Raw genomic sequence first — 19,036 nt, 5'->3', positions numbered from 1 at the left:
CATTCAAAAAACTGAACCTTCAATTCAAACTTGAGATGTTCTTATTGCTCTAAAAAAATAAGCTAGTTAAAAGTAAACCAAGTGACTTAAAGAGGTAGTTAGATAGCTGGACAGACTCGGTGCAAATATTAAATATATTTATAAGGCATAGTGTAGGCTAATAAATAATGAGAGAAAAAAAACAGATGACATAAGTAAAGGACAGATGTTGAATCATTCCAGGAAATAGACTGCAAACTTATAATTGACATTATTTTATTTTTCATTGAATAGTTTCTAATTTTTTTCCCGTGCCTTCAGACCAAGATGTGAATCAGAAGGAACAAACAAATCCCCTGATTGCGTGTACAATTCTGTCATAAGAGAGAAACAAAGATAACTGGGGTCAATACATCTTATTAACCATCATTTGCTTAGCTGTTATGGCATTTATATACTGTTTAAAGAGGAAATATTCTTAATAAGCAACAATCTTTAACATAATATTAATATCCTAATCTGAAACCAGCCTTAAACAAAAAGCTGTTCCCTGGGTCTGTGCATAAGGATGTTGGACAAGTGGCCAAAATAGAATGATGTTTGATCAAAAATCAATGCAAGCTGGCCTCTAGGAGACTGCTTAAAGACAGTGATAGACAACTCTGCGATCCACATCCTTCTTAACCATTTAGTTCTCTGTATACATGCTCTGTGTGACCTTCCAATTCACAGGTATTCAGATAGCTATAATGGTTGATCTCATTTGCTGCAAATCCAGTGTAAAATTCATTGTCTATAAAAATATTGAGATTTACTTGAACATAACCTTCTGACTATGTTATAATAAAAACTCCAGATGTCCGTTGCAGTTGCACAGTGGGATGTACTGTATAAATATTGTATAAAATAAGGCAGTCTTTTCAGTAGGATAAACCAGATACAAAAATGTCTGGGAGAAAAAAATTTCAAGTCCAAAATGTTTTCACATATTTCTGCTGTTGTTAAATGTCAAGCGGTTTACAGCATTAAACCAAGAGTAAGGGATTGTTGCATCAATGAAAACACCCACACACGTCCACACACAAATACACACACACACACACACACACACACACACACACACACACACACACACACACACACACACACACACACACACACACACACACACACACACACACACACACACACACACACACACACACCTGATGATCAACAATAACAGCTTATTCTACAATGCAACATCCCATCCCTGGACAAATCACTGAGACGTAGACATTTCTAATATTGTTTACAGTGCAATACAAAAGTGTTCATTCAAACTGGTACTGTACTTTTGATAAGAAAATAAAAATGTTTAATATGGTAATGCTTTATATGATTTTTTTTTGTCTTCATCAGCTTTGGCTTTTCTCTCTCTTTTTGAAATTAATTTTGTTCTTATTTATCAACTAATTCATTTATGGATTTTAATATAGAAAATATGGAACATCTAAGAAAAATTAACATACCAAATCATCTGTAATTAGTTACCTATGATCATGATGTTGAGGTTTTTGTCTCAGCAGTGGCCTAAAGTAAAGATCCATTCCCTGACCCAAAGAGTAAGCATCCCCCCCATATCTGTTATGACAGTTATGTGTCAACTTGGATGGGTTTTTGAAGGACACATAAAAATTTAGCACAAAAAAACAAAAAACAAAAACAAGCAGTGGAGTGTTCTTTCATGGTGTGGCCTCCAGGGGCAGAATGAGCAGTCCTGGCTTGCTGCGAGCACAGGGATGGAGGTCAAAGGTGATTATATGGCCTGACATGGATTGGACAACTTCATATCCAGGCCACAATTCCACCCACTCCTCCAGTGTTGCTCGCTCCTTCAGTAAACGAGCAGTTTTTACTCAAACAGCAACTTCACAGGCAGTGCCCACGTGGTAATTAGGGGACGGATGCTTTGCCAGGAGGCCTGTTAGAACCCTCTCTCAGTCATGTCACTTGACCAGCTACACTGCGAATGCCTGAGAGGCACGAGAAGTTCATAAGGATGCTGTCCGTGTCTGTTTGTCACAGTTCTCATCTGACAGGGTTGTAAAGCCAGCAATGTTATTGCTGCAACCGTCTGTCAGGAAGTCCTTCTGTGGTTTCTGTATGGACGGACATGTGGACGCTCGGCGTGCTACAGAAGCAAGAGAGTGAAGGCGAGGAGGCCTTTTGGCTGTCTGGGCTGGCAGGGAGAGAGACGCCCCAGCAGGAGAGAGGAGGGCTGCCCTGGACTGCAGAGTCCAAGGGCCAAACACTGCAGCGCCTACTCTGGAGGCGGTCGCAGGCTGTGCAGCTTCCTCTCATCCAGGCCTTTCCAGTACTTGAAGTTGTTGTCCAAGTGCTGCATAAGATTGGGGAGGTCTGCAAAAGCTGGAGAGACAACAAAAGAAGTTGAAGCTCCATATCAGATTTCAACAGTTTGTTTTTAATGACCGCGTGATGTTTTTCAAACCAATGCCACTATCTCATTAATACATTTTTGTGAAAGTAGGTTAATCCCTTTCTAATGATGGTATTACTTTAATTGCTAATTTGATAGCCGTATTTAACAACATAAGGACGTTTCTCAGTTCTTTTGAAGATTTCTAAACATTATATTCATGCCATTTATAATCGTCTTCTTTAGTGATAAGATAATTGTCAACTGTGTGTGTTATTGTGTTTGTCTATGCTACTGTTGTACACTGGTCTCTTTTAAAGAAATTTGATCTCAATAAGATTCTCTGTTGAAAAAAATAGATCAACTAAGTAACAACTAATGCTGTATCTCTCGTGTTTGCATCATGCTGTTCAGTCTTACCATCCCATGCATCAAACATGTCCGTAATGAAGTAGTCTATGAAGGAAATCTGGGACTTTGGGATGCTACACGTGTTTCTGTCAAACACAGGCATAACCACTGGTAGACCTTGTCTCTTCTCCTCATCCGTCTGCACCAGAGAAGACAGCACAAGTGATCATCACGTACAATAAATACATTACTTACAAAAGAAACAAAAGCAAATCCTGCTGGATCCATATCCCCACACCATCAACACTGTGCTATTTTTTCTAATTACCTGTGCAAAATACTCCTCTGAGATGCGTCCGGCCCATTCTATACAGAGCTCCTGAGGCCTGCATGGATTGGAGATGTCTGCACACTTAATCAGCATCCGCTTGACGAGGATGCGATTCTCTGGGGACGTCAGAATGCTTTTGACAGATTCCTCATCATTGTTTCCCTAAAAATAAAAACAGAAGCAGACCATTAGCACAAAGACAACTGAAAGTATACGTATTAGTGACAATAGATAGCCCCTTGTAGCACACACAGCAGCTGAACGTGTTTAAAAATAACTGACTATTCATAAACCAAACCGGGACGATGAAATATGGCACTGACAGCTGATAAAAGTTTTCTTTATGGAGAAGGAAAGTCTGTACTCAGCACGTGTCCATTATGAGCTCTTGTAACACTAACATGTAAAAGAGTACAGCATGGTTTGTGTAGTCAGATGATTTGCAGCCTACTGTATGTTTCAAGATTGGATTCACTGACAAGTATGTTAAGCTGAAGTACAGACAGACAGTCTATTTTGCTAAGCCGAGATGAGTGAGGTCTCTGTTTTATTTAAGTCTCAAGGTTAACTAAATTAAAGTATATGTGAAACAAAGGCCTAAATTTAAACTCCAAACCACAATGTTTTGAATGTTCTGAAAGCTGTACTCAGTATTATAACTCGCCTCGTATCGGCATCAAATAATTTATTCGGATGATTCCTGCCTTTAAAAGAGCAAGACAACTTTTAAATGTCTGTGTTGAGCATTCCACATACAGATGAGAAATATGGTACCAAGTTGTAAAATTCTCTCCCCACAAAGATATCTGTGCCCAGGCAACAACAGGTCACAAGTCCTCTGAACCAGTATTATCATCTCTCAAGCTCTAAAACTATTGTTGCTTGCATACTGCTCGACTGAGAATGATTCTGCGACAGTGTGTGACAGAACGAGATTACAATAGTTGTGTTTATCTAGTGTCTGAATGCTCCCGTGTCCTTCCTGCTGTGACACGCAACACTGATCTATTTAGAAAGAAATGCTAAAATTAGAATTTCTACACAGGTATGAAATATAAAAAAAAATGTGAAAAAGAAAGTGTTTCAGTATTTTTAATCTCACCCCATTCTCCTCCAGAGCAGCCAGTGGCTTGTTGATGCTGTTGACAAATTTGTTCACATGTTCAAAGTGTTTGGTCATCTCAGTTGCGAGCACCATATCAATGATGGCCTGTCGTAGTGTTCGATATTCATTCCTAGAGAGAGAGAGAGAGAGAGAGAGAGAGAGAGAGAGAGAGAGAGAGAGAGAGAGAGAGAGAGAGAGAGAGAGAGAGAGAGAGAGAGAGACACACAGATAGACAGATAGATAGATAGATAGATAGATCAGATGAAGGAGGGGAGGCAGGGAGAGGAGAAAAAGAGAAAACAGAGAGAGTGAGATGACAGTGTGGTAAAAGCATGGAAACCCGTGTGAACAGTTTTCCCCTTCTGACTGCAGTGACAGTGGCGATGAATGGATGCTTTGTTCACCTTCCCCCTCTGAGAGGACCAGCACATGTGAGCTATTCTGCTTTGGGACTCAAATCACATTACTACCCTGCCGCTGTCAACACACACAAACACACAAACACACACAGTGTTGCTTTCATCAGCACATACACAGACTTAGCTTATCCCCTTATGATACTTCAGGTGATGCATAAAAGTCAGTAAGTTCATCTAATTCGGAACAAATTAAAGGAATAGTACAGCCCTTGTGTCAGTAAAAACTGTTAGAGTAGCTCTTTTGGAGACACTGAGGTAAATATTGATCTTTTATACAAACACACTTATTTGATTGCCGGTTAGATTAGAGTACTTGAGGTCTTTGTATTGATGGTTTTTTTCAGGACTTGTAGCTACATACTTCTAGAGCCACTAAACTTCAATAGTTTGGGAGAATGGCTAAATGACCTATTCCTTGTGTAATGACTCCCCTACCTTTCAATATTTTTGAAGATGTTGCACTTATCATCTCTTGTAGTGATCTGGAAGGCCAGTGCTGCATGGTGGCTCTCTAGCACGGCGGTGTCATTGTAGAGGATGGCCAGCTCACTTCCTGCGTTGCACAGGAAGCTGTTGGTGCGGCCTGGGTGGTCCACGTCGTGCACAGTTGCCGCAATCAGGGCAGCCACCTCATCAATGGGATCTAAACTTTGCTGTTGGGGCAGATTGGACAGATTGTTGGGCAAGGAAAAGTCTAGTATATTAACACCTTGGTCTATAGTTCTGAATGATGAACTGGGCCAAAAGCTAGCACAGTATAACGTTATACTACATTCACGAGACATGTCACATCCCGCTATCAACACAGGGTTAGCCCTAACCCTAACCCTAACCCTTTAGCTGCATCTACAAGGGATCCTAAGGTTTCCCATGATACCAAACACATGCATCCGACGTAAATATTGTGCATATTTCTAATGTCACTCAATATACTGTATGTAAGCAATTATACAGCTATAATGAAGCACTAGATAGAGCAAATAGATAATCCATGTTGTTGAATGTGTGTAGAACACTGTAGTTTTTTTAAATCTAATTTTGAACCGACTTTTAAAGTTGTCCTTTTCAAATATTGACTTTAATATTAACAGAAATAGTTCATAATTTAATTAATTAAAAAGAAAATGAATGAAAAAGTATAGAAAATGTAAAGTAAAAAGTAAAGTTTCTACAATAATTTACAACATAACAGACCTGCTAACCTGTCTGTAGATTTCCAGGGATTCATTAACCTTGGGTGATGTAACATCACAGTTCACTAGCTAAGCCAATAAAAGATCACTCCACTGAGATCAGAAATAGACAGTTTGGTAATCAGCTTAGCCAGTGCACAGCCTCAAGTAGTTACTGAGCCACTGACACACTTGGGCCAAAACCACGACTCTCTTCAATAACATAGAATCAGATGGGACACTGACACTCTGAGCCGAGAGCTGCGCTTGATAGTATTAAAATCCCAACATCTAGATACTTTAGCTGTTTGGACCCAACAGCAAAGCTGTGGCGAACACTTGTAAACTAAAGGATGGCAGCCTTTAACACACACTAATGCTAAAAATCAATATGTTGATTTTGAGGACCATCCATGTAGTTTCACATCTAATCATGAACTGCCAGTATGGTTACCTTGTTTTTCTCTCAAATCAAACATATACTGAACATTCAATAATTTAGGAAGAATTAGTTTTTTTTGTATGTAGCATTGACTTTGACAGTTGTTAACAGCACTCCATGGGCAGTGTGGCTTTAAGGATAAAGCTTAGAGAAGAGTCCCGCACACTGACCATTACGCAAGCAATAATTTGTTTAGAAAAATACAATGTTTCGGTCTCAGACCTTCATCAGGTAAATTCCATTTCTGAGACCGAAACGTTGTATTTTTCTAAATAAATTATTGCTTGCGTAATGGTCAGTGTGCGGGACTCTTCTTTAAGCTTTTGATCTGCTACTTTTGATCATATCCCACGCACCTGCCTGACAAAAGAGGTGTGCAAAAAAGCTTTCTTACGTTTAAGGATAAAACTAAAAGGCATGTATAGAAGTGAGTATTTTTGTAGCATACTGACAAACCAAACACAGAGAAAAAAAGCAGGAAACATTTAATTTGTCGCTTGTTGGGAATTATTATGATTGGTATCATACCAATCACACTATAAAAACTGTAACAACAGAGCTTACACTGCCACTTTAATCATATATTTCAATAAATAACAGCTCACTGACCCGAGTTTCTGATAAAAGCTAATAATCTATCTATGAATTGGGATATCTCTGTGCGTGTGTCCCCACACGTGCAGTACAGCAGAGGCACATGCGCAGTGAGGGCGAGTAGTTGCTGAATCCCTACAAAGCTCGTTGATTGCGGTTCACCGTTTACAGGTGTCTTGCCAAAAACTGATCATCTGCCATAAACTGTTTGCCGTCTACTTGCAAATGATGAAATAGGGGACACACTGAATCTCTAGACAAGCTGCAGCGAAGCCAGCACTGATTGAGCCGCGCTGCAACATGTGTTTACAGTTTGGGGCTCTCCAGCACGTTGTTTTGTTACGCACATTTTTCCGGCCCGTTCTGTGCACTACTCAGCCGGGTTCCCTGCTTCTACCGCCCGCGCCACATTGCCTAAAACTACCATGATGTCTGACTGCTACATGAAAAAAGTGGACACGTTCAATCTCCACATGAGCCACAGCCGAACCGGGACCGATTGAACCTGCGACATTTATAAAAGGTGAGTTTTATAAAAAAACTAATTACAAAAAAACACATTCACTAGGCGCTTTACAAAACCGCCTGTGACTGCACAGTGCAAGTTCTGCTTTCAAATGTTTAATTAAAGTAAAAAGCGAGGCATTATCAGCACAATGTACTTCAAGGTGGAGATTTTCAACTCTAATATAATGCTGGATAGTTTAATACATCATATTTTAATTGTGGTATTTTGTGAGTAGAATCTGAATCTGCAACGTTCTCTGTCAGGTAAATGTATGTTTTCCTCTGAAGTACAAGTACACAGTAAGTCAGCAGTATAGGCCTACAGTTGCATGTTAAGTGCTTTGGGGGCCTTCTGTAAGTTATTTCAGAGTACATTATTTCTGGAGAAATACAGGAGGCAAAGCAATCAACCCATTCCAAACAGGCATGTTTTGAACAGGCACTGCACTAGTGGGTAATAAAGATGCAACTAACGATTATTTTCATTATTGTTTAATTTGTCAATAGTTTTCTCAATTAATGAATTAACCTAAATAAGACAGATCACTACATCCTGGAAACCCAAGGAGACGTCTTTAATTTTCTTGTTTTGTCCAAAACATAGTCAAAAACCCAAATATGTTTATTTGGTATCACATGAGACAAAGAAAGGCACATTTAATTTTTTTTTTCACATTTTTGTTGAAAAATTATAATATAATTTAATATATATATATATATTAATCAACAAACCGTGACTTTAGTCTACGCTATGGACCAGCAGCAAAATTCAAAAAGCAAAACTCATTGTATGTTTTGCAAGTTTATTTATTAAATTACCTTGACCCTCTCCTTGCAGAGAAAATACGCCGTTGCGTGCAGGACATCAGCTGCATGAGAAGAGTTGTGGTAGGAGTTACTGGAGTGGTAGTTAGCTTCAATCACTTGTAGCCAGGAGCGCAATGTTGCCTCAGGGCAGTTTAGGAACTCGCAGACCCCAAATCGGGAGAAGATCTTCATGCCCAAGTAGGTCAAAGGCCTGCGGAAGGATTCAGTATGATAGTTTAACAAACTCTCATCCAAAGCTTTTTTTTTTTTTTTTTTTTTTTTAAATTAGACACAGTTCCTCTGGTAGCCCTTAACTGTGTTATTGTCTCACCGTCTCATGGTTGCAGCCTCCAAGTTGACGATGTCAAAGTCCCAAGACTCCTCATTCTCCATGGTTTCGGCAATACGAGGTGGGATGTCATTTAAAGATAGAGGAGTTGTCAAGTGACTGGGGATATGGTGGGGCTCTGTGAGCAAAGGAAGACCCAAGAAAGAAAGAAAGAAGGCATTCAGATAAAGAGAGCTGGAAAATAAATATAACTCTAAAACGTAGCACAGCACTTCATATCATATTTTTTGAATTCTTTATGTAAACTTACGTTTTGTGGCTAATATGTATTCATTTCCTGACAATCTGCGTAAACCATCCTGTGAACAAGAAAGAAAGAAAGAATGTGTCAGGGACTGATGTAGCAAGTGTAACAAACTGACCGCATCATTAAGCGGCTAGGAGCATCAACACAGACACAAACATCAGCTTGGACTTCAGAGTAAAGAAAGCTGGGTGAGACCATTCATGTTGCTGTGACTTGCACATCATGTGTATCAACTAACACAAATGATTCATTGACCTACAAAACAAGACAAATGTTACCCAGGTTAAGCCGCAAGTCAGGGGGAATTTCCATCAGAAAAAAAGATTACAAAAACACACGTTTTGAACACTTCAGAGCACCAGGAGTATCTGGAAAGATTAAGGTTTACATCCAACTAAATTGTCATTTTAGTTTGTTTTTAACATTTCTAAATAAGCCTAAAAGCCTTGAACCATGACTAGTATGTCAATAGCTCATTTTCAAATAATTTCCCCTGCAAAGAGAACAGTAATATCTGTCTTTATCATAAGTCAAGGTGACAGAATGTCTTGTTGCTGCATTTTGAAAAAGTTGCAGAAGGAAATGCATTTTGACTGAGGCAAGAGTGTAACAAATTACAACATTATAATAAATAAGAGGAAACAAAGACAGATTTTCCATATTAACACTTTTATAAGTGTTCTTTCATCTGTGCTATGACACAATATTTTGTAGGCAATGTTATGTTGACACCTCATGTCCCCCCCCACTAGCAGACAGAGGGAGTGGAGGGATGAGGCAGCCAAGCTGAGCTTATTAATGAAACCAATATGCAGTTTAGAAAATCATTACCATATTTATGAACTTTAATAGTTCTGTCAGAAATGACACCATGATAATTTATGTACACGTGTCAGATAATCTACCGTAAATTATTCCATTATGACATTTGTCTTCCTCTGGGCAGTGCTGCATGCTGCGATAGCAATTGGGGCTCATCTGTGGGGTAACAGTTCGTCACCCAAATAATCAAACACTGCTTCTCAGTGGTTAGAAGTATAATGATCTGGCTCTTTACTGTGATTTGTATCCGCTGTGGATAATAGACTTTGTGTTGGAAAATTAAATTGGGATGGTAAAGATTGATCAAACTATTTTTAGCCACACTTGATGGATAAATCGACTGTCCAGACATAAATATTTTAAGAACTATTAGATAGATTGCCATGAAATTTTGTACAGCCATATATGCCCCCCAGATAATGAATCCTAATGACAACGGTGATCACATGACTTTTCTTTAGCGCCAGCTGACATTTGTGGTTTTGAGTGAAATGTCTCAATATTGCATGAAATCTGGTACAGACATTCCAGTTATTCACGGGGTGAACTGTTGCCCCCTTACCCATTTTTCTAGTGCCATTATCAGATAAAAAAAATTGTAAAACAGACCAGACCAGCATTGCATCATCAAGCGCCAATCGACAAGGCCTCATCCCCTTTCAGGGGTAAAAATCGCGCTGTCACATACAGAGAGAAACAGTAAAATGCCAAAAAGCTGTTGTTTAGTGGGTTAACCAAGGCTTTCACACTAAGATTTGAGGCTCATAAGATACGTGAATATTCATTGTCAGTGTGGTAAATCGCTAAATGAAGCTGGTGACAGTTACTACTGATGGATAGCTAGCAAGACATTTGTGGACTAGGGCGGAGAACATGGAACTACTGGAATGCTACTACACTCTTCATGTGCAGCGGCACTGCGTAGGCAGGTAGAAGGGGAGGGGGGACAGGGTGCAGGGGCCGGTGTAGGTAGGAGAGGCAGCGGGACGCGACCATGGATGTTTTAAGAGAAGGAGAAAGACGCCGCTGAGCTGGCCTGGCCCTGGGCAAGCCAGCCTTCTTTGAGAATTCTTTATCGATCTTTCGGCATCCCTTAGTAGATTTTTTTTTTTTCTTCAAATATAGGCTACCTAAGTAATAATTAAAATTGAATATAAATTCCGGTAGTGAGTTTGTGATTATTTGGCTAAAGATTTATATTTCTTAATATCTACCTTGCTGACACAACCACTAAGCTTTATGCAAATGATTGCGTAATTACATCATAAATATGCAAATGAGTGTATGACATCATCTATAAAAATAGAAATAGCTGTCCCCCTTGAAAGCTCACGGTATAATTCGAACACTGGTGAAAGGGGTTACATGAAGAAAATTGTGGGACCAATGGATACTTCGAACCCCAACATCTAAGCTAATCAAGAAACAACTACTAGTTCAGTATTCCAATATCTGCAGTCGCAGACTGATATCACAGCTAGAGATTGACGAGGTACAACAAAGATGCTACGGCAAGGGGGAGCCAGGATGCAAGGTCCGAGGTTGGGTACCAAGCCCCAGAACAGACAGGCTTAACACAAGGGCAACTGACCTGAAACAGATGATCATAAGTAAGCTGGATACCTGGTCGATTACCAAGGTTAAGAGAAAGAGCACCCTCTGAAAGTCTGCTAGAAGATGTGAATCCCTACCGAGACCATCCTCCACACCTACTGGCTAAAGAAGCTGACTGCACTCCATGCAATCCCAATGCTGAGAGATGGGACCCACCCAGAATGGTTAACCCAAGCCCGGACAATCCTGATCATGAAAATCATCAAAAGGAGCAACTCCCTCCAATTAGTCAGGCATCATTACAGCTAAGATGAGTAGACACATGGCCCAATACATGAACAGTGCACAGATAGGAATTGGCAGAGATTGCAAGAACAGACAGACTAACCTGTGCACTGCCTGGATCGATTACAAGAAAGCCTATGACTCAATGCCGCACTCATGGATACTGGAATGCTTGGAGCTGTATAACATCAACAGGACACTAAGAACTTTTATCAATAACTCAATGGAAGACGCTGTGGAAGACAACTATAGAGGCCAACATCAAGCCAATCGCACAAGTTAACATCAAGTGCGGCATATACCAAGGTCATTTTCTGTCCCCACTGTGGTTTTGCATAGGGCTGAACCCCCTCAGTCAGATTATCACTAAGGGTGGCTACGGATACCGGTTCCGAAGTGGAGTGACTATCAACCACCTTCTCTACTTAGATGACATTAAGCTGTATGCCAGGAATGAGTGTGACATTGACTCACTGATCCACATCACAAGGCTCTACAGTAATGATATTGGAATGTCATTCAGATTAGATAAATGTGGTCGGATGGTATCAAAGAGAGTTAAGACAGTCACAACTGAAGGGGTGGAACTACCAGGAGGCAACATAGCCGATGTTCAGGACAGCTAAAAATACCTTGGAATACCACAGGCAAATGGAATCCATGAGGAGGCTGCAAGGCAGTCGGCCACAGCTAAGTACCTACACAGGGTAAGGCAGGTCCTGAAGAGCCAGCTGAATGGCAGGAACAAGGTCCGAGCCATCAACACATATGCACTGCCAGTCAGTAGATAGCCAGCTGGTATTATAACCTGGCCAAAGGAAGAGATAGAAGCCACTGATATCAAGACAAGAAAGCTCCTCACAATGCATGGAGGGTTACACCCCAAGTCTAGCACCCTGAGACTATACACCAAGCAGAAAGAGGGTGGCCGAGGACATGTGAGCATCAGAGCCACTATCCAGGATGAAAGAACAAAGATCCAGGATTACATCAGAAAGATGGCCCCAAGTGATGACCTGCTAAGTGAATATATCAGGCAGCAGAAACCCAGTGATGAGGAGGCAAGGGGAGAGGAGGAAACATCATGGAAGGACAAGCCCCTGCATGGCATGGACCACCAACAGATAGAAGTGACTGATATTGAGAAATCATACCAGTGGCTGGAAAAGGCTGGTCTGAAAGATAGCACAGAGGCACTAATCATGGCAGCACAAGAACAAGCTCTGAGCACAAGATCAATAGAGGCCGGGCTCTACCATACCATAAAGATGCCCCTGAGACAGTCCAGCACATAACAGCAGGGTGTAAAATGCAGGCAGGTACGGCATAACTGGAATGCCATAACCAAGTGGCTGGCAGAGTGTACAGGAACATCTGTGCCGAGCATGGGCTGGAAGTCCCAAGGTCAAAGTGTGAGGGACCTCCAAAGGTGGCAGAGAATGACAGAGATGAGATCTTGTGGGACTTCCAGATCCAGACTGATAAAATGGTGATAGCTAACCAACTGGACATTGTGGTGGTCGACAAACAGCAGAAGAAGGTAGTGAAAAGTGGAAAGTGAAGGTAACAGTGGTTTATATATATATATATATATATATATAGTGTTAGTGAGTACATGGGTGTGTATTGCAGAGTGAAATGTTTACTTCACAAGTGAAAAAGGAAGAGGAGACTGGCTCATCTATGGCCTGAGCATTGTCTATAGGTGGCGTTGCCTCTGTACACACTGGTTATTTTAAGACTTTCTCCCCAGAAAGATGACAGCTCTTCTCTTAATGTTCACTGGGTCTTCTGAGTTAAGACTCAGCACACCTCACCTCAACAAGTGCATAAAAATACATATGCAACCAGGCACGTCATAAACCAATATGATCGTAAATAAATAACGATCCAAACCTGAACTCACGCCTCATGGTTTTCCGGTTTCATCAGCCTTTATCACTTATGCAGAGCAAATCTTTCTGGGGAAAGACCATGTGTAATACCTCTCTGCCTCGGTGTATCCAGAGTGTACATGTATAAGTAAAGCCATGCTTATTCATCTGATCCAAAGAACAGGATGTTTCCAGGCCTGTTGAGTCGAGAGGAAGAGGTTCATGTGAGTGTGACTGTGTGCATGTGTGCAGAGAGAGAGAGAGAGAGAGAGAGAGAGAGAGAGAGAGAGAGAGAGAGAGAGAGAGAGAGAGAGAGAGAGAGAGGGGGGGGGGGGGGGAGGGGGAGAAAGAGAGGGCGGGGTGGGCTTTCCTCTCCAGCCTACAGGAGCACAAAGGACAATCTAACACTTCCTCTGGGGTTGTTGCCAAGACTGCCAACTTGGCACTCTTTCTACTTCTGTACTTCACCATTTCGGTCTGTTAATCTCTATCTCCCCCAAATATGAACAGAAACACACACACACACACACACACACACACATTCTTTCATTTAACACCTTATCATGGACTTTCATGGTGAATGGACATTCATGTACACATGCGTGTTATCACTGTGGAATTCTGCAAACGCTCTGACGTGTGTTATCATATGGGAGTCGATTCATTTGTAGCGGAAGGAAGCTGTTTGGGTGTTTCAGACTTCTCGAAGGACCCTTGTGCTCTACAGGGCCTGCTGCTTACCGTCATCAGCCCCCCCACGAGATCATTCGTATGGGGGTCTTCATCCTTGGTGCCAAACTGTGGGGAGTAGAGTTCAGTTGTCCTCAGGATCTCCAGTACCCGATCCAAGGCCTCTGCCACAGGCATAGGGCTACTTTCCTGCGCTGCATTGATGATGTTGATTACCTGGAAGACGAAATAAGTAAGGTTGTATTTATTTGTAAAGCACTTTTTAAAAAACAACAATAAAAAAACAAACTAAAAATGTATAATATTTAATAAAATACATTCACTGGACCAGAATAAAATAGGCAAAGCAAGTTATGATTACATAACATATAAGAAATAACAACAATTCAGGTAAAATCAGGGTAAGTTTCAAATAGATATGGATTCAGCCACTTTATTCAAAGCCTCTGTTCCCTAACTGAAAAGGCGTTGTCTCCTATAAGCATACACACTTGCAGGGGGCTAAAAGGTCACAAATATAGCAAGGGCCATGCCATTAAAAGTCCCTAAAATGAATCAGGAAGATGTTAAAATCAATCCTGAAACACATCACATGGAGAGGGAGGGGGGGCGCCGTTCATCTGCAGGTACTTTGCTGCAGTAACACAGATACGGGCTTGTGTATGCTTCAAGTTCATAGTGTGAGCGGTAACATTGGAGCTCCAACATTTAAAAAATCCACTCTGCGCTCCATCCAAAATTCTCCTACTCATGCTCTTGCTCGCTCCAGCTCTGCTCACATGCTCTGATGGGAGCCATTGTAAATAGGTTATGCTCATTCACTTTCTTGCCAAATTTGGTTAAGAAGATCAATACCTCTCATATCTGTCCGTTATTATGAAGCTACAGTGGGGAGACGGTTAGCATAGCATAAACCTTTGGCTCTGTTCAAAAGTTTTAAAAAATCCACCTACCAGAACCTCTTAAGCTCAGTAATTTAAAACGTCTGTTTAATACGTACAAAAACGAAAATGTAAAAATGATCTGTGGTTTGTCGTTATGACGTTGCGAGGCAACCACCAGAAAGTTGCTGCTCCAAGCCAAGAAATATTCCAGCACATAACCCCATGTAAAACCACAAATAGTAGTTTTTATACTTTCGAGTAAACAAAAAAGAGATATGACATGCTAGTTAGTGGGGTTTAAAGGTGCTTGTAGGTAACGTTTTGACAGAACCAGGATAGTGGTTTCCACCTGTTTCCAGTCTTTGTGCTAAACTGAGCTAACCATCTGGTGGTTGTAGCCTTAGATTTAATGGATTAAACAGATTTAATTGATTAACAGATATGATAAACTGTTATTTCAAAATAAAAGCCAGTTGCAGTAATCTAGGCTTGAGATACAAGCATATAAGATAGACAGTTTGTCTTGAACATTAATAAAAAGATCTTATTTCTAAAATATTGGGTATGGCAAGGTCAACACACACACACACACACACACACACACACACACACACACACACACACACACACACACACACACACACACACACACACACACACACACACAGCTTTATTCTGGAGAGATGCCTAAAGGAACTAACTACACAGTCAAATGATACAGCAGTGAAACTGCAGTGTGTCATATGACCCATCCCTGGGGACTGTTTTTTTGTTTGTTTTTGCTGTTCTGTTTGAATTATACGGCTAAATTAGTTTCATAATGAGATTAGTATCGTTACTGTAGTTACTTTGAGTTCCTGTTAGTGCTTTTGTTTTGAAGGTACTGGGCAGCCTGAGCCACCAAGTGAAGTTGCAGGGATAGTAGCAGGTACGAGGGCTTATGGCGTTTTTACCAGGGCAGGAGAGACACCATTGTTCTTTCTTTGTTTGTTTGCTTGCTTGCAAAGAAATGGTTAAATAAACCTCACAAAAACGCTATGCTTGCCTGGACAATTAACGTTTTTATTCCCTGTGTAAGATTCATTCCTTCGGTGCTTCAGTGGCTGTTTGTTTTTGAGTTTTTTGTTTGTTTTTGTTTAGTCTGAGGACAAATCGCCACTACACAGGCTATCGAGGCTGCAGACTACATAATGCTTATGCACAATGCTATATGATGCTTTCCTGTCTCGTGCATGAATGTAGCATTTTATCATCTCCTTTCGACATGGTATGCATGGCCTCTAGCCTGGGTGCTACTAGCTGTACAAGAAGTGCTCAAGGCGATTGTGGCAGCTCAGTCATGAGATACAAAACATCAGTACACAGTGCTAATCATATGATGAAGGCTGGGAGGGATGACGGGGAGGGAGATGAACCCACCTTAGTGATGGGAGCTTCTATAGTCATGGAGTGGATTCGGGCCATTGAGGAGTGCCTTCGCTGTGAGCTCCCTGGCAGGATGAAGAAGAAAAAAAATACATCCCAATATTGTCATTCAACAACAAATTAAGCTGCTGTTTTCCGTCTAACGAGTGTGTTTGCATGTGTGTGTCCAATCAACACTTGATGCAAACAAACAACTGGGAAAGTTTCCATCGTGTATCTCTCCCTTTCCTCTCACCATCGCTCCCCCGAGACGTCGTGGATCTTACGTCCAGAGAGCCTTTCCTCCGGTCTTTGTGCTTACTGGATTGGATGTCTGGGGAGAAGAAAATACTTTACATTAACACGCACACACCAGGGGTGTTTCTAGGACTTGAGGAGATTCGGGGCTTAGCCCAGACCGATTAAAACAAACTGAATGTAATGTATGCAGAGCAGATCACAAAAACGGCGTTTGGCTTGCCCAGCTTGTAAATAGCCAATGCATGTTCATTTCAGGTGCCCAGTTTGTAGATGTTAGTTAGATGGCACAAACATTTGGCCTAATCACAGCTGGTCTGGCAACTCAAAGGCAAAGGTTTTGTTTCCAGATGTGTGGGGCCACATATGATGTGGGGGGTCTGGGGGTCCTCTCCCTGAAAATGTTGAGCATAAAACACTTAATTTCCTGCATTCTGTTGAATTGTTATGCACCTATTTCTAAATTTTTCTGCATCAATTTATGCTGGAAATATCTTTGTTCATGTAAAGGGAAACATAGGTGACAATTCAAAATATAAAGACATTATGGAATATAATGCAGTAAGGCTCTCAGGCATTATATTTCTTTTCAAATATTTATTCTCCTGTAGATTAACTTTTCTCATTTAATGTTATCTCTGCTGAGTCAACACACATGTAGGCATAATCTACTCCTCCCTCCTCTTTTGCGTCTTTTGTTGATGAAGTTATCTCTTTAAATGTGCATGTGGCACTTATTCTTGTGAATGATACATGCATTCATTTTAATTCATTAATAAATCCCTGGACTGTAATATATTTACATAATATTTCAGGAAATAATCCACCTGCAACATAGCTGCTGTGCATTACGTTATTGCTCTGCTGATATGGTAGGCTAGACCTCCGACCTTCTGACAGACACAGAGCCCTGTTTGAGACTCTGGTCTCTGAATGAGACAAAGTTTAGGGAAGTGGCTGAACACTGCTTCACATAGAAGGAGGTGGAAAACTGAAACTACGACAGAAATACATGGAGCACATCTGTCACAGAATGCCCGCAGCTGAGCGTGTCCATTATGACTGCCTGAAGCTGCACAGACCACGGAAGCTCTATTTTTACAGAGAGAGTGGACACAAAGCAACGGACGGGTCTGCTTCAGAGCTCTGTGTGTTTGAGCCTGAACGTCACGGGAACCTCAAACAAAAAGTAGCAATATTATTGCGCACCTAAACTTTTTTGTTGCCTACATTAAAAATGACATTCAGGGCTACCGTCAAAACATTTGGGGCTGAAGCCCCGTAAAAATGACGTGGCGACGCCGATGGCACACACACATATACAGTTCAAGTTTAGCGACAAGGCTGAGTTTGGCTCCCCATCACAATATCCTTGGCAAGAAGAGGGGATGTCAGAATTTAGCAGTCAGTTTTTGATCACTATAACTCGACTTACTGATTCTGTTGTTACTTACAAGTTTAGTTTAGTTTTGAGGTTTTAATCCTGTAACATTTTTCAATAATGGGTCTAAGTTGGGAACAAAAAGTGCAAAAGTGAGACTAAAGACTTGCCCAACAAAGTGAAATGTAATAATTTACGTCATATCAAACATTCTCCAGATAAAAAGAAGCTACTGGAAATCCTCCAGAAAATTGGATCGTCAAGTCAACCTCACAGGCCAAATCAATACATACAAAATAGTAGACATTATAATCTATTTTATTTAAATTGTCATGTCTGTCGAAGGCATTTAGGAGAGGGCTGGTGTTATTCTATATTTTTCTTATTTTCAACAAATCCCATAGAATAGAATATAATGCCTTTTATTGTCACTATACACATGTACAATGAGAATAAAAGCAACTCCTTTTCCAGTGACATGTACGTAAAAAAAAATAACAAAAAAATAAAATAAAAAATATAACATGGAATAAAATAAGTAGTGCAGTAAATAGTATAAAAAGATCAAACCCAACAATAGTCCATCTCTCAATACTTTCTGACTTCCACATGGCACTCATCCTGGATTTTTACTGATATCAGGGTTTTGTGAAGACAAAGTTTGAAGTGATAGACAGAAGTGGACGGGTGTTTGTAGAGGTGTTTGAGAAGTGGTTTGTCTTTTTTGTCTAAGTAGCCATGTAACATGGACATGTATTTATTTTTTGTTGCAATTTCTAAATGCACTTTAAATGTTACGAAACACACTTCAGACACAAACAAAGGTAAAAGTAGACTATGAAACAAAAGAAATTAAAAACAGAAAAGAAAAAAAGCTTAAAATACATATTTCAATATAACAAATGCTGACTTAACTATTTTGGCCGGGTTGTACCATAACATTCAAAGCCTATTCAACTTTTAGAGCCCCTAATCAGACGACCTAGGGAACGTAGGGGTGTTGCATAAGAGCTACTGTGAAATATACTGTGCTGTAAGACCATGCAAAGCTTAATAAACAAACGGCAAGATTTCAAAGTCACTTCTTTTCAGTGAGCTGGTGAAATGACGCCAACACAGGAGAGATATGATCCCTGTTTAGTTGGCCTGTCAGGAGCGTAGC

At 40.6% G+C, this 19,036-nt stretch overlaps 1 protein-coding gene across 2 annotated transcripts in view; it reads right to left on the bottom strand.

Moving 5' to 3' along the window:
• Positions 1 to 238: 238 nt before the first annotated feature.
• pde8a (phosphodiesterase 8A) overlaps positions 239 to 19,036 on the bottom strand; it is a 50,167-nt gene continuing 31,369 nt past the window's right edge. For both annotated transcript variants that reach the window (XM_031306289.2, XM_035999601.1), the window contains exons 12-22: positions 16,492 to 16,569; positions 16,251 to 16,321; positions 13,999 to 14,163; positions 8,726 to 8,774; positions 8,458 to 8,593; positions 8,139 to 8,337; positions 5,040 to 5,257; positions 4,183 to 4,315; positions 3,078 to 3,242; positions 2,819 to 2,948; positions 239 to 2,388 (exon numbers count right to left, since the gene is read on the bottom strand). In XM_031306289.2, coding sequence (XP_031162149.1) covers positions 2,282 to 2,388; positions 2,819 to 2,948; positions 3,078 to 3,242; positions 4,183 to 4,315; positions 5,040 to 5,257; positions 8,139 to 8,337; positions 8,458 to 8,593; positions 8,726 to 8,774; positions 13,999 to 14,163; positions 16,251 to 16,321; positions 16,492 to 16,569 — 1,451 coding nt within the window. In that variant the 3' untranslated portion in view covers positions 239 to 2,281. The remainder of the gene's footprint in view (positions 2,389 to 2,818; positions 2,949 to 3,077; positions 3,243 to 4,182; positions 4,316 to 5,039; positions 5,258 to 8,138; positions 8,338 to 8,457; positions 8,594 to 8,725; positions 8,775 to 13,998; positions 14,164 to 16,250; positions 16,322 to 16,491; positions 16,570 to 19,036) is intronic.

This window comes from Sander lucioperca, chromosome 3 (assembly GCF_008315115.2).
Source record: "Sander lucioperca isolate FBNREF2018 chromosome 3, SLUC_FBN_1.2, whole genome shotgun sequence".
NCBI lineage: Eukaryota > Metazoa > Chordata > Actinopteri > Perciformes > Percidae > Sander > Sander lucioperca.
Note: the sequence above shows the minus strand (reverse complement) of the source record. Positions and strands in the feature narration are given on the sequence as shown.